The 15,285-nt window shown below is 32.7% G+C and overlaps 1 protein-coding gene across 1 annotated transcript in view; it reads left to right on the forward strand.

The window, feature by feature from the left end:
- The first annotated feature begins 501 nt into the window (after positions 1–501).
- The window catches only part of VWC2L (von Willebrand factor C domain containing protein 2 like), a 141,203-nt gene continuing 126,419 nt past the window's right edge, over positions 502–15,285 (forward strand). The window contains exons 1-2 of the mRNA XM_006908500.1: positions 502–551; positions 2,875–3,344. Of these exons, the coding sequence (XP_006908562.1) occupies positions 2,955–3,344 (390 nt within the window). The 5' untranslated portion in view covers positions 502–551; positions 2,875–2,954. The remainder of the gene's footprint in view (positions 552–2,874; positions 3,345–15,285) is intronic.

Here is a 15,285-nt window from a genome sequence, read left to right on the forward strand (position 1 = left end):
CAGTTAGTATTTTCTGGTGTGTAAGAGGGGATTCAACCAACATATTGTGGATGATGCTGATATTATTGCCAGCGGAGTGGGCTTTAAGCTACAGCATGCTGTTGCTGTTTGTGATCCACAGAGCCTAGCCAAATCACCTCTACTGCCGTAGCAAACACTGTGTAATTGAACTCATGTGTGGAGGAGGTGTAATCAGCCGGGAAATTTCATAGAAGGATCTGGGAAAATGCTAAAAATAAGTTCAACATGATTCTGCTACTGGGGTCTGGATTTCTACAGGACCAGCTTTCCTTCTTGCTTTGAATTCTGAAGACAGGTCCAAAGCATATTTCTTATGTGTGTCTGCTGTATTTCTCTCTGGAAGGGCGGGAGACTGCTTCTTGACTGTGGTTTGAAATGGGAGGTAGAGAGAATGGATTGCCTTTAATACAAGCCTGAAAATGTATTCTTTGGATAATTAAAGAGGAACTGCTTTCTTAAAACATACCTGATATTTTAGTTCATATTGGTCTATGACCCCCATCACCACCATTTACCTCCAGAGTGATTAGGTAAGTGTATCTTATGACATGAGTTATGTTTGTTTTTACAAAAAAAAAAATAGATGCAGTCATTTTAAATAATATGTAGCAATATGGGGAGGGGGGGAAAGTTTAGCTGAGAAGTGATCTTCCGTTTTGCCATGTTTACTTACTTACCAAAAATCTTTGGATAAACATTTTATTGAATTTCTCTAACATTTCTTTTCTTAAATAAATAGTATCTTAAACTGAACTAGAGCAGCTCAATTATAAAGAGAAAATTTTTTTTCAAATAGCCTGAGAACTTTGTTATTTTAAAAAGAAAACGTTTTCTCCATGCAGATTTTAAAATGTATTTCATAATAAAAGCATGTTTAATGTTTATATAAAGTGAATATTACACCCCTTTTTTACCTTTAACCATAACCTGAGACATTAATGCCTACCTGTAGCTTGCAAAGAGATCATTTCTGTCTATGTCTTTTTGAAGCAGAATGATATGGGTATTTTATACAGCTTATCTTGCATGTATTGACATATACTACTGGACTACTATAAGGAATCACAATAGCTCCTTTTTCTTCCAAAATAAACTTTCTACATATCTGAGAGCTGTATAAAATGCATGCCTTAATTAGTAAAATATATGTATGCTTTTTCTGAAGCTTCTGTTATGTTTGTGGCCTCTGTAGTAATTTCAGAGGGAAAAAAAGTGCTTTGTCAAAGGGAGCTTCCAGCTACTCAAGTAGAATTATAGGCTTGCATTTGTTTTGTTCTGTCATGACTCATTATTTTTGACATATTTTAAAAGAAATTCATCTCCTTTATTATTACATTACCAACAGGAATTCTAATATCAGAGAGCAGTTTCTCTTGGAGGGAGGATATGGATATACTACCTTCCATTTTACTATTACTAGAATTTGCATATCTAACTTAAAATGCAAATATTATAGTTTATGAAGTTTCCTAATGCCATCTTTACCTTATTTTAAATTATCATTAATATGTTAGACTGAAAAGAAATGGTTTATCATTGCTCTTATTATAACCTGAAAATAAACCAATATTTATAAATAAACTATTTATAAATGGTCTGCATATGTCCTATTTATGGTCTTAGTGATATTGGCATAAAGCCAAAAGCATTTAAATAGAAAAATAAACTATTCGACAACATTTTTTCTTAGGTATTATTCCCTAAAGTCACAGTTTTCCAGAGTTTCTGTATGATATTCACTCTAAAAATTTAAATTAGTCTACTGGCAACACTCCACACAAGCACTAATATTAAGTTTACAAGGGTCAATGCCACCAAACTAATAAGGCATATTTTCTGTGATGATAATATCTCATTTCTATTTTAGGAAACTTCAATAAATAGTTTTACACTGGCGTTTTGGTACACCATGCAAATATCTTTGGCATGTCAAAAGAGAGTGATATGTTAAAGACTATGTGAATAGTATTTATTATATATTGAAGTAGTTAATTCAAATAGTATTACATGAATACTAGATTCAAGTTGCCATAAAAAAAAAAATCACAGATACATCTTTCCTGCCCACTAGGAGCTTACTTTTCCTGTCCACTAGGAGCTTACTTCCTGAGTAAAATAAAAGTGTGGACAATAGTAAAAATAAATTTATTTTTAACAAATTCTTTTTAATACAGGGAGTTCTCTTGTAGTCTTTATTATTTTAAATTTTATTTTGTTCACTATGGAATAGTTGTGCTACTTTTCCTCTTAGCTATGTTTTAAAAATCCAGATTTATATCGACTGGAAAAAGTTGCCTATATTGAGACCATTTTTGTTTTCCAGTTATGGGCATAATGAAGTAGAAAGGCCTTTGTACTATCTCCATCCCAATTATAATTTATATTAAAATGTCAGTTTCTTCCTTTATAGAAGTAGAATTTTTCTCACTCATCTCTCAAATTTTCATACAGTTAATTGTAACATATATACATTCTATCACTGACCAGTACAATTTAAAAAATAGTAGATAATGTGAATGCAATTATGTTTTAGTTACTTGTAAGTAACTAATTGTAAAATAACCTTTCAAGGCTCAGCAAAATCAATTTTTACAATTTAGACCAAACCTTTAAATTCATAAGGTAAATTCAAGCTGAAGATTTCTAGGCGGAATAACTCCATAAAACACATATTTTAATGTATATATTGGCAAGGATCAAGTCTCCAAACTTTATAATAAAGTGTAGATAGTGCATGAACTTAGTCTATTTGAAGTTTATCTTCTGAAGAGATCCCAAATGAACACGTTTGGAGTGTAGGCTTAAATGAATCTATATTCTCTCAAATTACTATTTTTAAATATTTATTTTCAGCCTACCCCTCTTTTATTCCCATGGAAGGAGTTGAATATATTTAATATTAGGAGCACATCCAGAAGCCTTTGCGGAGGGGGATGGCTCTTCATATTCATGAAGTTTGCATACTTCTGTTGGTCATCCCTGGATTGGTCACCCCTGCTGCCATCAGTCATGAAGACTATCCTGCTGATGAAGGTGACCAGACCTCTAGTAATGACAATCTGATCTTTGATGACTATCGAGGCAAAGGATGTGTGGATGACAGCGGCTTTGTTTACAAGTTGGGAGAACGATTTTTCCCCGGGCATTCCAACTGTCCATGTGTCTGTGCTTTGGATGGACCTGTTTGTGACCAGCCAGAATGCCCTAAAATTCACCCAAAATGTACTAAAGTGGAACACAATGGATGCTGTCCTGAGTGCAAAGAAGTGAAAAACTTTTGTGAATATCATGGGAAAATTTACAAAATCTTGGAGGAATTTAAGGTATGAGTTACTATCCATTTTTATTGAATAATAATTTTTCTTACCATATGTTTAGTAGAATACTACATTAAAATCAAAGTTGAAAAACATTTTTAAATTTTACTTTAATTTACAACAATATGATTCCAGTTTGCATAAATACCATTGTAGTCAACAAATAGCCAATTGGTTTGGATATTTGATCAATATCTGAGGGTTTCATGATAACCTTTTTCTTTAGTAGTATTTGGGACATGCTTAACATTTCTTTACCCTTAAATAATTCTTCTATGTTATTAAAATATATATACATTTTCTGAAAGAAACAATTTTCTTTAGAGGCCATGTGTCTGTTCAGTTAATGTTTAACTTTTGTAACATATTTTGTGTGGCTTATTAGCCTGTATTTGGAGCCATTTAACTATAGCCTAGAATTATCTGTTCAGTGTGTGGAAATGCAAATGCTATAGAGACACAATTCTGAGCTGTGGTCTTTATATTAAGAATATGCATTGGTCTCTATTCTGTTCTCTTATCATTAGATTTCTTTTCACTTAGAGGACACAGAGAGGATTGAATTTTTATAATAGCTCATTGTAAAAAGTAGTAAAAAAAAAAAAAAAAGACTAATTTTTCAGCCTCCATGGTATTTTTGGGGTTTTCTTTTATGCTTGTATCATATTTTCAAGTAACTTGGAGTTCATTTTTATCGCTACTTAGAGTCTCCTTTCTCCAATGGCTAGTTTTAATTAGGGCTTCCTACAAGCCAGATCTGAGCCCTGAGGGTATAAATTAATATATTGAATTACCCTCCTTAAATGTAATGGCAGTTTGTGCCTTAGAGTATCTGTCATACTGATGGCTTGATATAAAAGATTTTCATTTTATCTAACCAAGTTCAGTGACAAAGTGCTCAGAATCTCATAGGCAAAAGAAATAGCTAGTTTTTAGTGCGACTGTGTATGTTTGAGAGAGAATGTTCAGGTATTAGCACTGACTCAACTCCTCTTTACAAGGGTCAAATCATAGAAGAAGTCAATATGTGGAAAAAAGGTTTTAACTGATCGTGATCAAAGTATTCTGTGTATTGGCTTTTCATTGCATTCAGTCCATTCCAGGTTATGGGTACAAACCAGTTCTAATTTACTCAAGAATGCTCAATCATTTTAACTAAATTCCTAAGGGCATAAGGAGAATTTTCAAGATAATTATCATTTTTAACTATCTTACACATAAATGTTATTCTGGACTTTTTTTTTCTTTTATGTATTATAATACAGTGTTGAGCAATATTGAGAAGAGACTTGAGTGTCTAGTAAAATTCCCATTATTGAGATCAAATAATAGTTTAGAGGATAGTACATTTAGTAATGGCTTATGGTCTCTAAAATATCAGATACATTTTAACATTAGCTAATTTTACTTTTAGAGTAATGAAAGGAGTAAAGGCAAGTGTTAACACATGAATCTAGACATGGTTCTAGAATTGTCACTCTTCTCTCATATGCATATTTATCTAGCGCAGAATGCAAAAAGTCAATGTAGAATAGCCTAGCACAAGCAAAAAAGTATATCCGATTTAAATAATTTCTTAGATTTATATAATTCGATAATCAATATTGAATAAAGAATAAAACATATTAATGGATTATTTGAACTTAGTCAACTTACCACTAAAAATGCTATGTAGTTTTTGCCCTATTTGTTAGATTTTATTTTATTATAAAAGTAATAACTGTTTGCCATGTCAAAACAATAAAGATATGAACATAAAGTTAATTCCTTCACTCTAATTATATGTCTCTACTGTAGCCGGTATATAATCCACTGATATGATCAACTTTTCCACCTGACTCTATGAGATTTTTAATGTGATTTTTAAAAAATGCTCCTTTTTCACAACAATTTAGAGTTATAAGAGCTTTGGAGATTATCTAGGGAAAATTCTTAAGAAAGGAACTGAGATCAAGAAAGTTTGTTGTCAAAAATTGTCAAGTTATTTAACCTATTTCTAAACACTGTCATTCTAAATAAAGTCTACATAAACTTTCAAAGCTCTTTGGTTCGAGAGCCAGATAGACCTGGATTCAAACCCTAAATTCATCCCTTGGATGTAAGACTTTGGAAAGAATCCTTAAATTTTTTGAGCCAGAGAGGTATTGGCTATAAAATAACAATTATAATAATTACGTCTCTTGGGAGGAGATATTAGAAAGATTTAATGAGATAATTTATGCAAAATTAGCAACCTCGTGATGAGTGTATTACACAGTATATATTGAATAAATTGTTGTTTCCCTTCTAAACTCTAATGTCCAGGGATTTATTCTAAATTCTTAATTCCTCTATCTCTTCACCTACATTTTATAATGAAATCCTAACTTCTAAGTCATTCAATTGAAAGAATACCAATACCTTTTTTAAATGTTCTACTTATCTATGTGAATTATATACACCTAAGTAAACATCAGCTATAATCTGTCATTTTGATTCTCTTGCAATTAAACTTGCAAGAGAAAAGTAATTTTTTAAGATGTATGAGACTTTTACATGATAACCTTGGCATATTATTAAGGAAGTTCTACTATAAGACATATTTGCATATAAGATATTTATCCAACTAGCTTTTATTGAACTGCTTAGTATACATGATACTATAGATATACTGATATTGGAAAGTAAGATATTCAAAAGGCAAAATCTCCACTCACAAGAAAAGTGTAGACTACGTAGAGAGAGAGAAGGAGGGCAGTCTAAAGTAAGGCATGTGATTGTGAAGCTCAATACCAAGAGGCTGTGGCATCGGAAGCTTATCAACATGGTATGAGGTTTTGGTCGCCAAAATTTATTTTTCTTCAGGATGGTCAAAGTTGAGCCTATTCTTAAAGAAGTAATTAAAATCGATCTGGGGAGATTAAAATTCCACAGAGAAAACTGCTTGAGTGAAATCAGAGCATGGGATGAATAAAATCTGCAAAGAGAGAAAGGAGATGAGAATAACAAGAAGCTGGATCTTACTAAAATGCTCTTGTAATGAAAGAGGTAAATTTGTATATGTATTTGAGACAGTGGAGAAAGGAACTTGAATACTATGCCAAAATATTTAGATTCAGTCTAAAGAGTAAAGGAATAAAGTCCAAGAAATAAAATACAAGTCGTATACATAGAGATGACCTAGTTAAATATGGTTTTTAAACAAGATTACCTTGTAGCCAAGTATAGTATTAAATAAGAGATGAAGAGAAATTGGTGGCTGAGGTGGTGGAACTGTTGCAATAAACAAAGAATGAGATGACCAGTATGCATAAAGGCAAACAATTCAGGACAGTATTTAGGATAAAAATCTTAATTCCCTAGTATAGTCTAGATTCTACTCATCGAACTCTCCATGTATCTCTAACTTTCAATGAGTTCTCTTCCCTGTGTACTTGTACCTGCTATCCTACACTTTTCTACCACTGCACAGTTATATAAATCCTACTGAACTGCTTTAAAACTTAATTTAATTCTCACCTCAACTGGAAAACCCTCTCTGATTGTCCTACTGCTATATCCTGTGCTGGGTTTCGCTCCTCTCCTATATGTTCTCACAGCATGCCATGCACACCATTAAAACAAGAATAGTAGTCATAGCCAGGCACTGTAAAGACCTCATTGTGTATTAAAATGCATTTAATTTCATAATAATAGTATGAGTATTATAGTTTTATTAGCACTGTTTTACAGATAAGAAAACTGTAGCATCAAAGTGTAGTAGCTTGCCCAACATCATACAGCTCTAAAGTATAAGAATTGGGATTCAAATCCAGATAGGCTGGCTGTAGAATCTAAGCTCTTCACCTCCTCTGCTGCCTTTATCAATAATATAATTTGGCACCACCAAATTTTGTCTCATCCAGTAGACAGCAAACCCTTTGAGCCTAGGGACAGTGTGTTTTTCTTTTCTCCTCTGTTCCCAACCATAGCATGACTACATAACAGACAAAATAACAGACATTCAATACATATTTGGCGAGTGACATAATGGGACAGATTATAATTGAACCCATAGAATAAAGAAGTGAGACTTTCTTTGAAATGCCTTCATGCCTTTCTGTTTATGTGTTGATCTCTTTATTTTAATTGGCTAAAGAAGCATTCAAAGTTCTTTTAAAGAGTGCTCTTTGGTCCCCTTAAGGTGACATACATTATTCATGAAGCCCATATTTTCATCCTGCTACTTTCTATTCCATCTCCCTACCACTTCCTAACCAAGGTTCGCCTGGGTTCTGTCTTCATCCCAGTATTATAATGACCACCCAGTATTTTAGTTGTGCTGTCTCACTCTATACAGTTGCAAACCATATGTCCCTACTTCGATCTTTTCTGATCACCAAATTCAAATGTAAATTGATCCACATGTGTCACTCTGATAGGAAGAATAAAGTTGTTTATAAAAGTTGGGTTTTTTTTTTCAACATGACTGATGCAAGCTCTGGAAATGGATTTCTCTTTACTTTTTTTGAAAACTAAGTTTTCCAGTATTCTAGTAATATTATATTAAGATAAAGGTCACTGTATAGTAGGTTCTCTCATCTTTCTTTTATGTGTGCCCAAGCAAAATGACACTGGACCTACTTTTGAAGAAATAAGGAGTATAAATAATAAATTACAATAGCATTTCCTACTAAAAAGTTGATTGAAAATGTAGGTCCTGTCAGTTTTGACTGTGCTTAACCAACTTATGCTGAGTTTCTCAAAGGGAGAAATAATTTCTTATTTTTTCTCAGTAACTTTATAACTCTCACTCAGGTAGAATTAGCCTTTTTGGATATATTTTATACTTTAAAACTTACACTGATTAGTTTTAGGCCAGACACTGGATGTAATACTACATGCAGCTAAAAGATATAGTCCAGCTTTTGCATAGCCTCTCTTATTTTAAAGCGATTTTTTGCAGTCAACATCGGTCTCTCTAATTCAGGATTTGAATTTGTCCAAGATTTGACTTTCTCTGTAGACACTGACCTTTGTCCTTTTCTCGCTGCAGGCCAAAGACAGTGGATCAGGTTTCTGACTTCTATTTTTTTAAAGATTCGGTGTGATTATTTTTTCATGCCGTACATTTTGTGTATATGTGGTTGCTTTTTTCAAAAATAAACATGTTTTCATGCTGTGATGAGCTGCCTATTTTTGCCTTGAATTTTGGATTTACTATTGAAATCTTGAGGAAAAAAGCAAAGAAGACAAAAATTAATCAATTGGGATATTTTACCAAATCATCACATCCATAAAAATGTTGGTGCCAGTTAAGGTTTGAAATCGTCTTGCTCCTCAGTGGGTACATTTTTCAGGAAGATAGGTTTTCCAGCTTTCTCATTAAGCTATACCCCATTGTTAATGTTCAATATTATAACATTAAATCTATAAAAGTAAGCAGAAATGATTTTCGAATTTAGGTTTGGAAAATTTAATGTCTTTTTTTTTAACATGGGAAAAAGAATGGAAGGCAACATATTCTAGGAGCCGAAGATCACATATCTAAAAAGAAAAAAAAAAGGCAGGAAAAATTGGAGGCTGTTAAGAAATCTCAATTAAAGAGAATAATGCTTAACACCTTAAAGAAATAGACTTCACTGTACCCCACCTACCCACCATTGCACCAGTTTCTATGAAAGGCACAGAAACCAAGATAAGTTCACACTAGGCAGAGAAGTACAGAGTACATCTTTCCAGAGGTGTGAAGGTTGCATTTATTTTAAAAACAAAGAAATGGGTGTATTTTGAGTATACGAGTGGGATTTTTAAATATTTTTTTTCTAAGAAGTGGTTTACAAGTTCTCGACAAATGGTGAATGGAGTCGCCAGGGCATTTGTATCTTGCCACCTATAGAAAGTCCTAGAAAACACAGTTGTTGACTCTGCAAAATACAGTTTCTGTTTTGCAGAACATATTGTGGTTTTTAATATTAAAATGGCCTTTGAGCAAATTCAGAAATGGCTTCTGAATTTTATGAATGATAGCTGTTGCTTACCTGAGGCTCCGCCCCAGCAGGCAGAACAGTCTCAAAGAGAGTAGTCTCAATGGGGAATTCTCATTTTTATTAAGAACTAGGGAATCTCTCCTTAACATGTGTAATCTAAGATCAGTTTCAGAGATTAGATGCGAATTTTGTTAAAATTTAAATTTATAAAGTTCCTCGCACTCTTTCTCATTATTTTTATATTGCACTCACTTGGCATTTTTTAATTCTATAAAACTATAGTAAATCTAGAAAATAAATCAGATTTTTACAATAATGTATTTTTTCAAAAATGCCAGTAAAAATTGGGAATGATTTTCTTCATTTAACACTTTTTAAAATAAATAAGAATGAATGGCTTCCAAGTTAACCCTGGAAGGTGTGAAATAGTCTGTTTCCAGTCAGAAAAAAAGTCTTGCTTTAAATTTTAAGAGAATTAATGGTCAGCTAGCCCTTTGGTTAGCTGTACGTAGAAATAGTTTTTCGTTCTCACCCACTGATATTTATTGCTGTCCTTCATATTGCAAGATGCTACTGCTAATGGTGATAACTGTGTGATAAGAAGATGACTGCAAAGATTTGTGACTGGGTTTCTGTGCCCTGTGCACATGGGGCAATTGGTGTTTGATTTGCAGCCACAGCTGAGATTTGTGGAGCTTGTCACTGTTAGTGACTACCTCAGACGTGAGTTCAGCCATCAGCCATTTACCGAGTCTCCAATGGTGTAAGAAGATGAAATTGAAAAGGAAGTGAGCTGGCAGTCTCCAAACTTTAACTACACTTGTACAAGGTTTTGGATATTTTAGAAATTTGCCTAATTTTAATTGTGGCTTTACTCTCCAAAATATATAATTGATCAATGGTCTGATATTAACAAGCATATTTTTTCTATTTTCTATATATTCATACATCAGGTCTATGTATTTTATATAATTTTGTAGATGACTTTATATAATCTAAATTGAAATTGCACTATATATTCATTGAAGCATGCATGTGTGTGTATGAAATTTGAGGGAGCTAGAATATTCTTACTGTGATTTAAGTTTATGTAAATCCTTTGTTTCTTCTTCTTATTCTCCATGACCATATTTTTATTTTGTTTTATTTTCCTACAGCTTGATTTATATATCAGGCAGTGTTTTATGAAGGGCAGCACAGGAAAAACTTACGGTTTATTTTTTAGTTGTACTCTGACAAGCTTTCAAGGAAGAACTTGGAACAAAAAACTAAGAGGAGATTTAAAGTGATCATTGGTTTTGCTTATCCAGGTGATCTTTCTCAAACAATAGACATTTTTAATTGGGAACTGACTTATTTTAGAGTCTCTACTTTGTGCGTTTATCATCACTACTGATTAACATCAGTAAGTTCAGTCTAACGCTCCTCCATTATTGATTTCCTTGTCTCTAGCCTGTCATATAGCACATCACAATAAAGCCATCTTACCAAGGATTTAAAGACACCATGAAAAAAGTGAATAAAGTACTAATGTGACAAGAAAAATTCTTTATTTCCTGAAAAACTTTTCAAGTGATATTTTGTGGGTGTATACAATTGTCTAAAGTGGATAAAAGTCCACTGAACACAACTCTTAATTTTTTCCCTATTATGACATGTGACCCTAAACAAAACTCAAAACTTTAATCTTTCTAGCAATAGGATAGATACTATAATGTCATTGTATATATCTTGTGAAGAATAAATAGTACTGGGAATTTGAAAATTATAGTATTGATTTATAACTAAATTCTAACTGCTTAAAATTTTTTTTGAATTAAATGTTACTTGGATGGGATTTCGAAATCATTTTGCTTTAATACTGACCTTTGACTACCAGTGTTACTTCTTGTCATGGGATTAGGTTTCTAATATATGAGTTTATAAAATTTTTCTGTTTATAAAACAAGCATTATGGTCTGTTTTTCATTGTCTAGTTCCTCACTACTTTTAAGAATTGTACATAGAAATTTGAACTTTATTTGTCTAATTCCCTTATTTTACAGATGATAAAACAAGGCCAACAGAAACTTGGTGAAAGTACCACGACATAGCTCATTATTTGCAAAGGCAACATTAATATTAACACTGCTTTCCTGGAGTATTTTTTCTGTGTTTATTACCTTCAGGTATAACAGGAAAAGCCTCTCATTTGCATCTTTTTTTTTTCCAATAAATATGTTGGATACAAAGATTTATTTCAGCCAATTGTCTATAGAAATGCGATATCAGGACCTATCACCATGACAACCTAGAGTTACAAGTACACAAAAACAATAAAATATTGGCATATCTAAAATGAGTCTGACACAGATAGGCTCCTTTTGCAAATTGTACTCTAAGTTTGCAAAAGGCTCTGATAAAAAGGGGATCCTTTGTCTAAAATGAAAAATCCTGTAATTAAACCAAACAATATAGGCCAAAATAAGATAAAAGTATATTAGATTAAACGTTACCTATTTATTTTCACAGAGACTACTAGGAAATAACAAAAGAACTAAATTAGCTGTTCTTGCCATACATTTGATGATTTTAGGAACTGAGTACTGTGTTCTTGATTTTTTCTCTCTGCAAACTCCCACCTTTTACTACATGGCAGGAATAGAGTGTGCAGAATGGATGCGTATGCAAAATCTCTAGTTAAGTGGCGAAGAACAAAGGTGTATCCTTAAATTAGCATATGATCATATCTAAAGCAGAGAAAGGAATGTTGCAAAAACAAACATTTCTCAAACTGTTGCTCTTCAATACCAACTAAATTGAGATTTATTTATAATTTTCTAAAGTTTCCTAGATTATTCTAATGATCAGCTGAATTTGCTGCCATAATGTAACCTTTTCTAGACTGTCTTCTAGAAAACGAAGCACCCCATAAGATTCTTAGTAAAAATTTTGATTTTTTTTTTTTATGGTCAAGAAAATTTGAGAAATGATGACTTTGTAAACATCTTATGGAACTATGCAGTGCACATTAGTATACTGACAGTGCTTAAGCATTTTTAAAGGTTTATTTGAGAGTCAGTATGTACAATTCAACAGTTAAGACCTCAACAGTGATTGAAAACTGGATTTTAGAGTGGGTTCTACCGCTTATTAGCCAAGTGACTTAGGCACACATTACTTTACCTCTGCATTTCTTAGTGTACACATCTCTAAAACAGAAATAATGGTAAAAAGCTGGCATACAAGAGGGATTCATAAAAACTGACATTTTTACTATTATTACCAAATTGAATTTAATTCAGTATTTCACAAATTTATATAACGCTTTTTTCCCTCAGAATATCTATTAACACTTTGAAGTTAATAATAGTTCAATGAAATACAGTTTAAGAAATATTTTGCTAACGATTCAAGATAATCTTTTATTTTTTGACTATTATGGGCCATTAATGATAAAAAAAAATCTATGTCTCAGCTTATCTTCTAATATCTGATTCTTTTTAAAGTTCCCCAAATTGTAATTAATGTGATTATTTATGGTAGTTTATTAACTTTTGTTCCATAAAACAAATTAATTGGAAAGTGACAATCAAAATAATAATGATGATGATGCCAGTTACATAAAACCAAAAATCTAAGACAGGAGTCGGCACAATATAATCCATTAGCCAAATTCAGCTCACCACCCCTTTGGGTAAGAAGAGATTTATTGGAAAACAGTGCTGCTTATTCATTTATGAATTGTCTGCGGTGTCTTTTAGGCTACAAATGCAGAGTCGATTAGTTACTCCAGAGACTGTATGACCTGCATGAGTCAAAAATATTTACTATCTGGCCATCTGCAAAAAAAGTTTGCCAACTTCTGCTCTAGGATTAAATTTTTCTTCTCTTTTAACTTCCCTCAAATTGCACTGTCATTAAATCTTTCTGACCTGCATTCTTGAAGGTTACAAATTCTTAGTGTGCTGATAAGTATAGGACCTACTTCACTTGTGGGTGGTCTCAGGGATCTCTTTTCACTCATGTAAATTTTAAAAGGCATGTAGAGTTGACTTTTAAATGTTTACGTACTTGACAATAGACATGTTAAGTCATATCTTTTTGCACACTTGTCTCAAAGGAGTACAGCTTTGCTCTTTGCATGAATATATAATAATTTGATAACTTTCCCTTTATTGGGAATTAGATGAAATAGATAGGTGAAAATGATTAACTTACCATTATTTTGATATCCCCTTTTTGATGGTGTGGCAAGTCGAGTAAGTATTTTTAATTTAATGTAATATACTTCCTATTATATTAAGTGAAAATATGTATACCATTTGCTTACTCAGGTGTTAGTCCATTATGACATCTTTTCAATCAACTGACATAATCCATAGTTTGATTTTATTAAGTGTCCTATTTTACTAAACATCTCTTACTTGTGGAGAAGTAGTGGGTCTTGTGTGGGTGTACCAAAATATATCAGAAATAAATCTGTCACTGTACATGTTTCTAGTCTATGAAAAGGAATAGTACAGATACCACTAATAACAGATGACCTGTGATGACTGCTCTAGGAACTAATATGAAGAGAGGAGGAATTCAGTCTCAACAACTGAAGGAAGAAGATACCTTAAGAGTAGGAATTTCAGTGCAATGAAAGTACTGTAGACAAAATTGGAAAATTTGCAAAGTTAAATGTAAAACATGTACAGAGAAACATGAATTAACCCAAGTGGCCAGAGCATAGGGTATAGAGGACACAAAAACTGAGAGATAAGAGAAGGGAGAGTGGGACCAGCTCAAAACATGAAGGCCAGGCTAGGAAGCTTGGATCAAAGCCTGGACTGGATCAGGGAAGTGACACAACCAGATCTGTGCCTCAGACAGCACAAATAATCACTGACAATTTCATGGAATATTTTGAACCAGTGTTCTCTCATTGAATTATTTAGTTCTAAGACATTTTCTCATTTTGTAAATGGGAAGGAAGTGTTTCTGATTCTAACTCTAATGTTCTCTTCATTACACCTGACCAGGTTCCATAGTTCACTACAGATATTATGCAGGATATCTATAGAAATAGCTTATTTTTCATTTGAGTGTATACATATCCTATATTCTCAAATACGTGGTCAATTATAACTTAAATATTTTACATTAAGTCCCATATCTTTCTGAAAGAAATGTAGTACATTGCTAGCATGAGAAAAATTCTTTTCCTGCTCCACATTTTACAAGGCTTAATTTGTTTCATTTTAAAAACTCCCAAGGCCAGAAAAAAATATGCATCTGAAGAGGCACATTTTCAATCATTAAAACAAACAAACAAAAACTGTGTCTGAATGCAGCGAGAATTGGCTAAGAATATTTTTGCAAATTTAGGTTGTTTTTTTAAATCTACATAAATACAAAATTTAAAAAAAAAAAACCTCTGACCTCAGGCTTTTTTGAATTTATGGGACTTTGGTATGGATCGAAGGTTTGTGACTCCCATGTATTCATGTGTTGAAGCCCTAACCTGCAACTAATTTGTATTTGGAGGTAGAGTCTTTAAGAGGTGATTCCTTTTGGAAGAGGTCGGGAAGGTAGGGCTCCTGTGATGTGATTAGTGTCCTTATAAAAAGAGAAGAAGTGACCAGAGTTAGCACTCTCTCTGCTATGTGAGGACATAGCAAGAGGGCATCCTTCTGTAAGCCAAAAAGTTGGCTCTCACCAGCACCAGAATGTGCGGACACCTTAATCTTTAACTTTCCAGCCTCTAGAACTGTGAGAAATAAATATCTGTTGTTTAACCAACCCCCCAATCATGACCCTTGATCATTTTTGCAATCTTAAAATACTATAGTCAATTGTAAAAACTTACAGTAGCTATCAAATTAAGTCATTTTTCTTTCTAGTGGGAGAACAGCCACAACTCTCTCAAACTTATTTTCACTGCATTTTAGTTTTATTTCTCTTCCTAAATATGACAGGGAAAAAATTAAAATTATTCAGTCTAACTTTAATTTGTCCCCAACATTAAAAATACA

Source organism: Pteropus alecto, unplaced genomic scaffold (assembly GCF_000325575.1).
Source record: "Pteropus alecto unplaced genomic scaffold, ASM32557v1 scaffold182, whole genome shotgun sequence".
NCBI classification, from domain to species: Eukaryota; Metazoa; Chordata; class Mammalia; order Chiroptera; family Pteropodidae; genus Pteropus; species Pteropus alecto.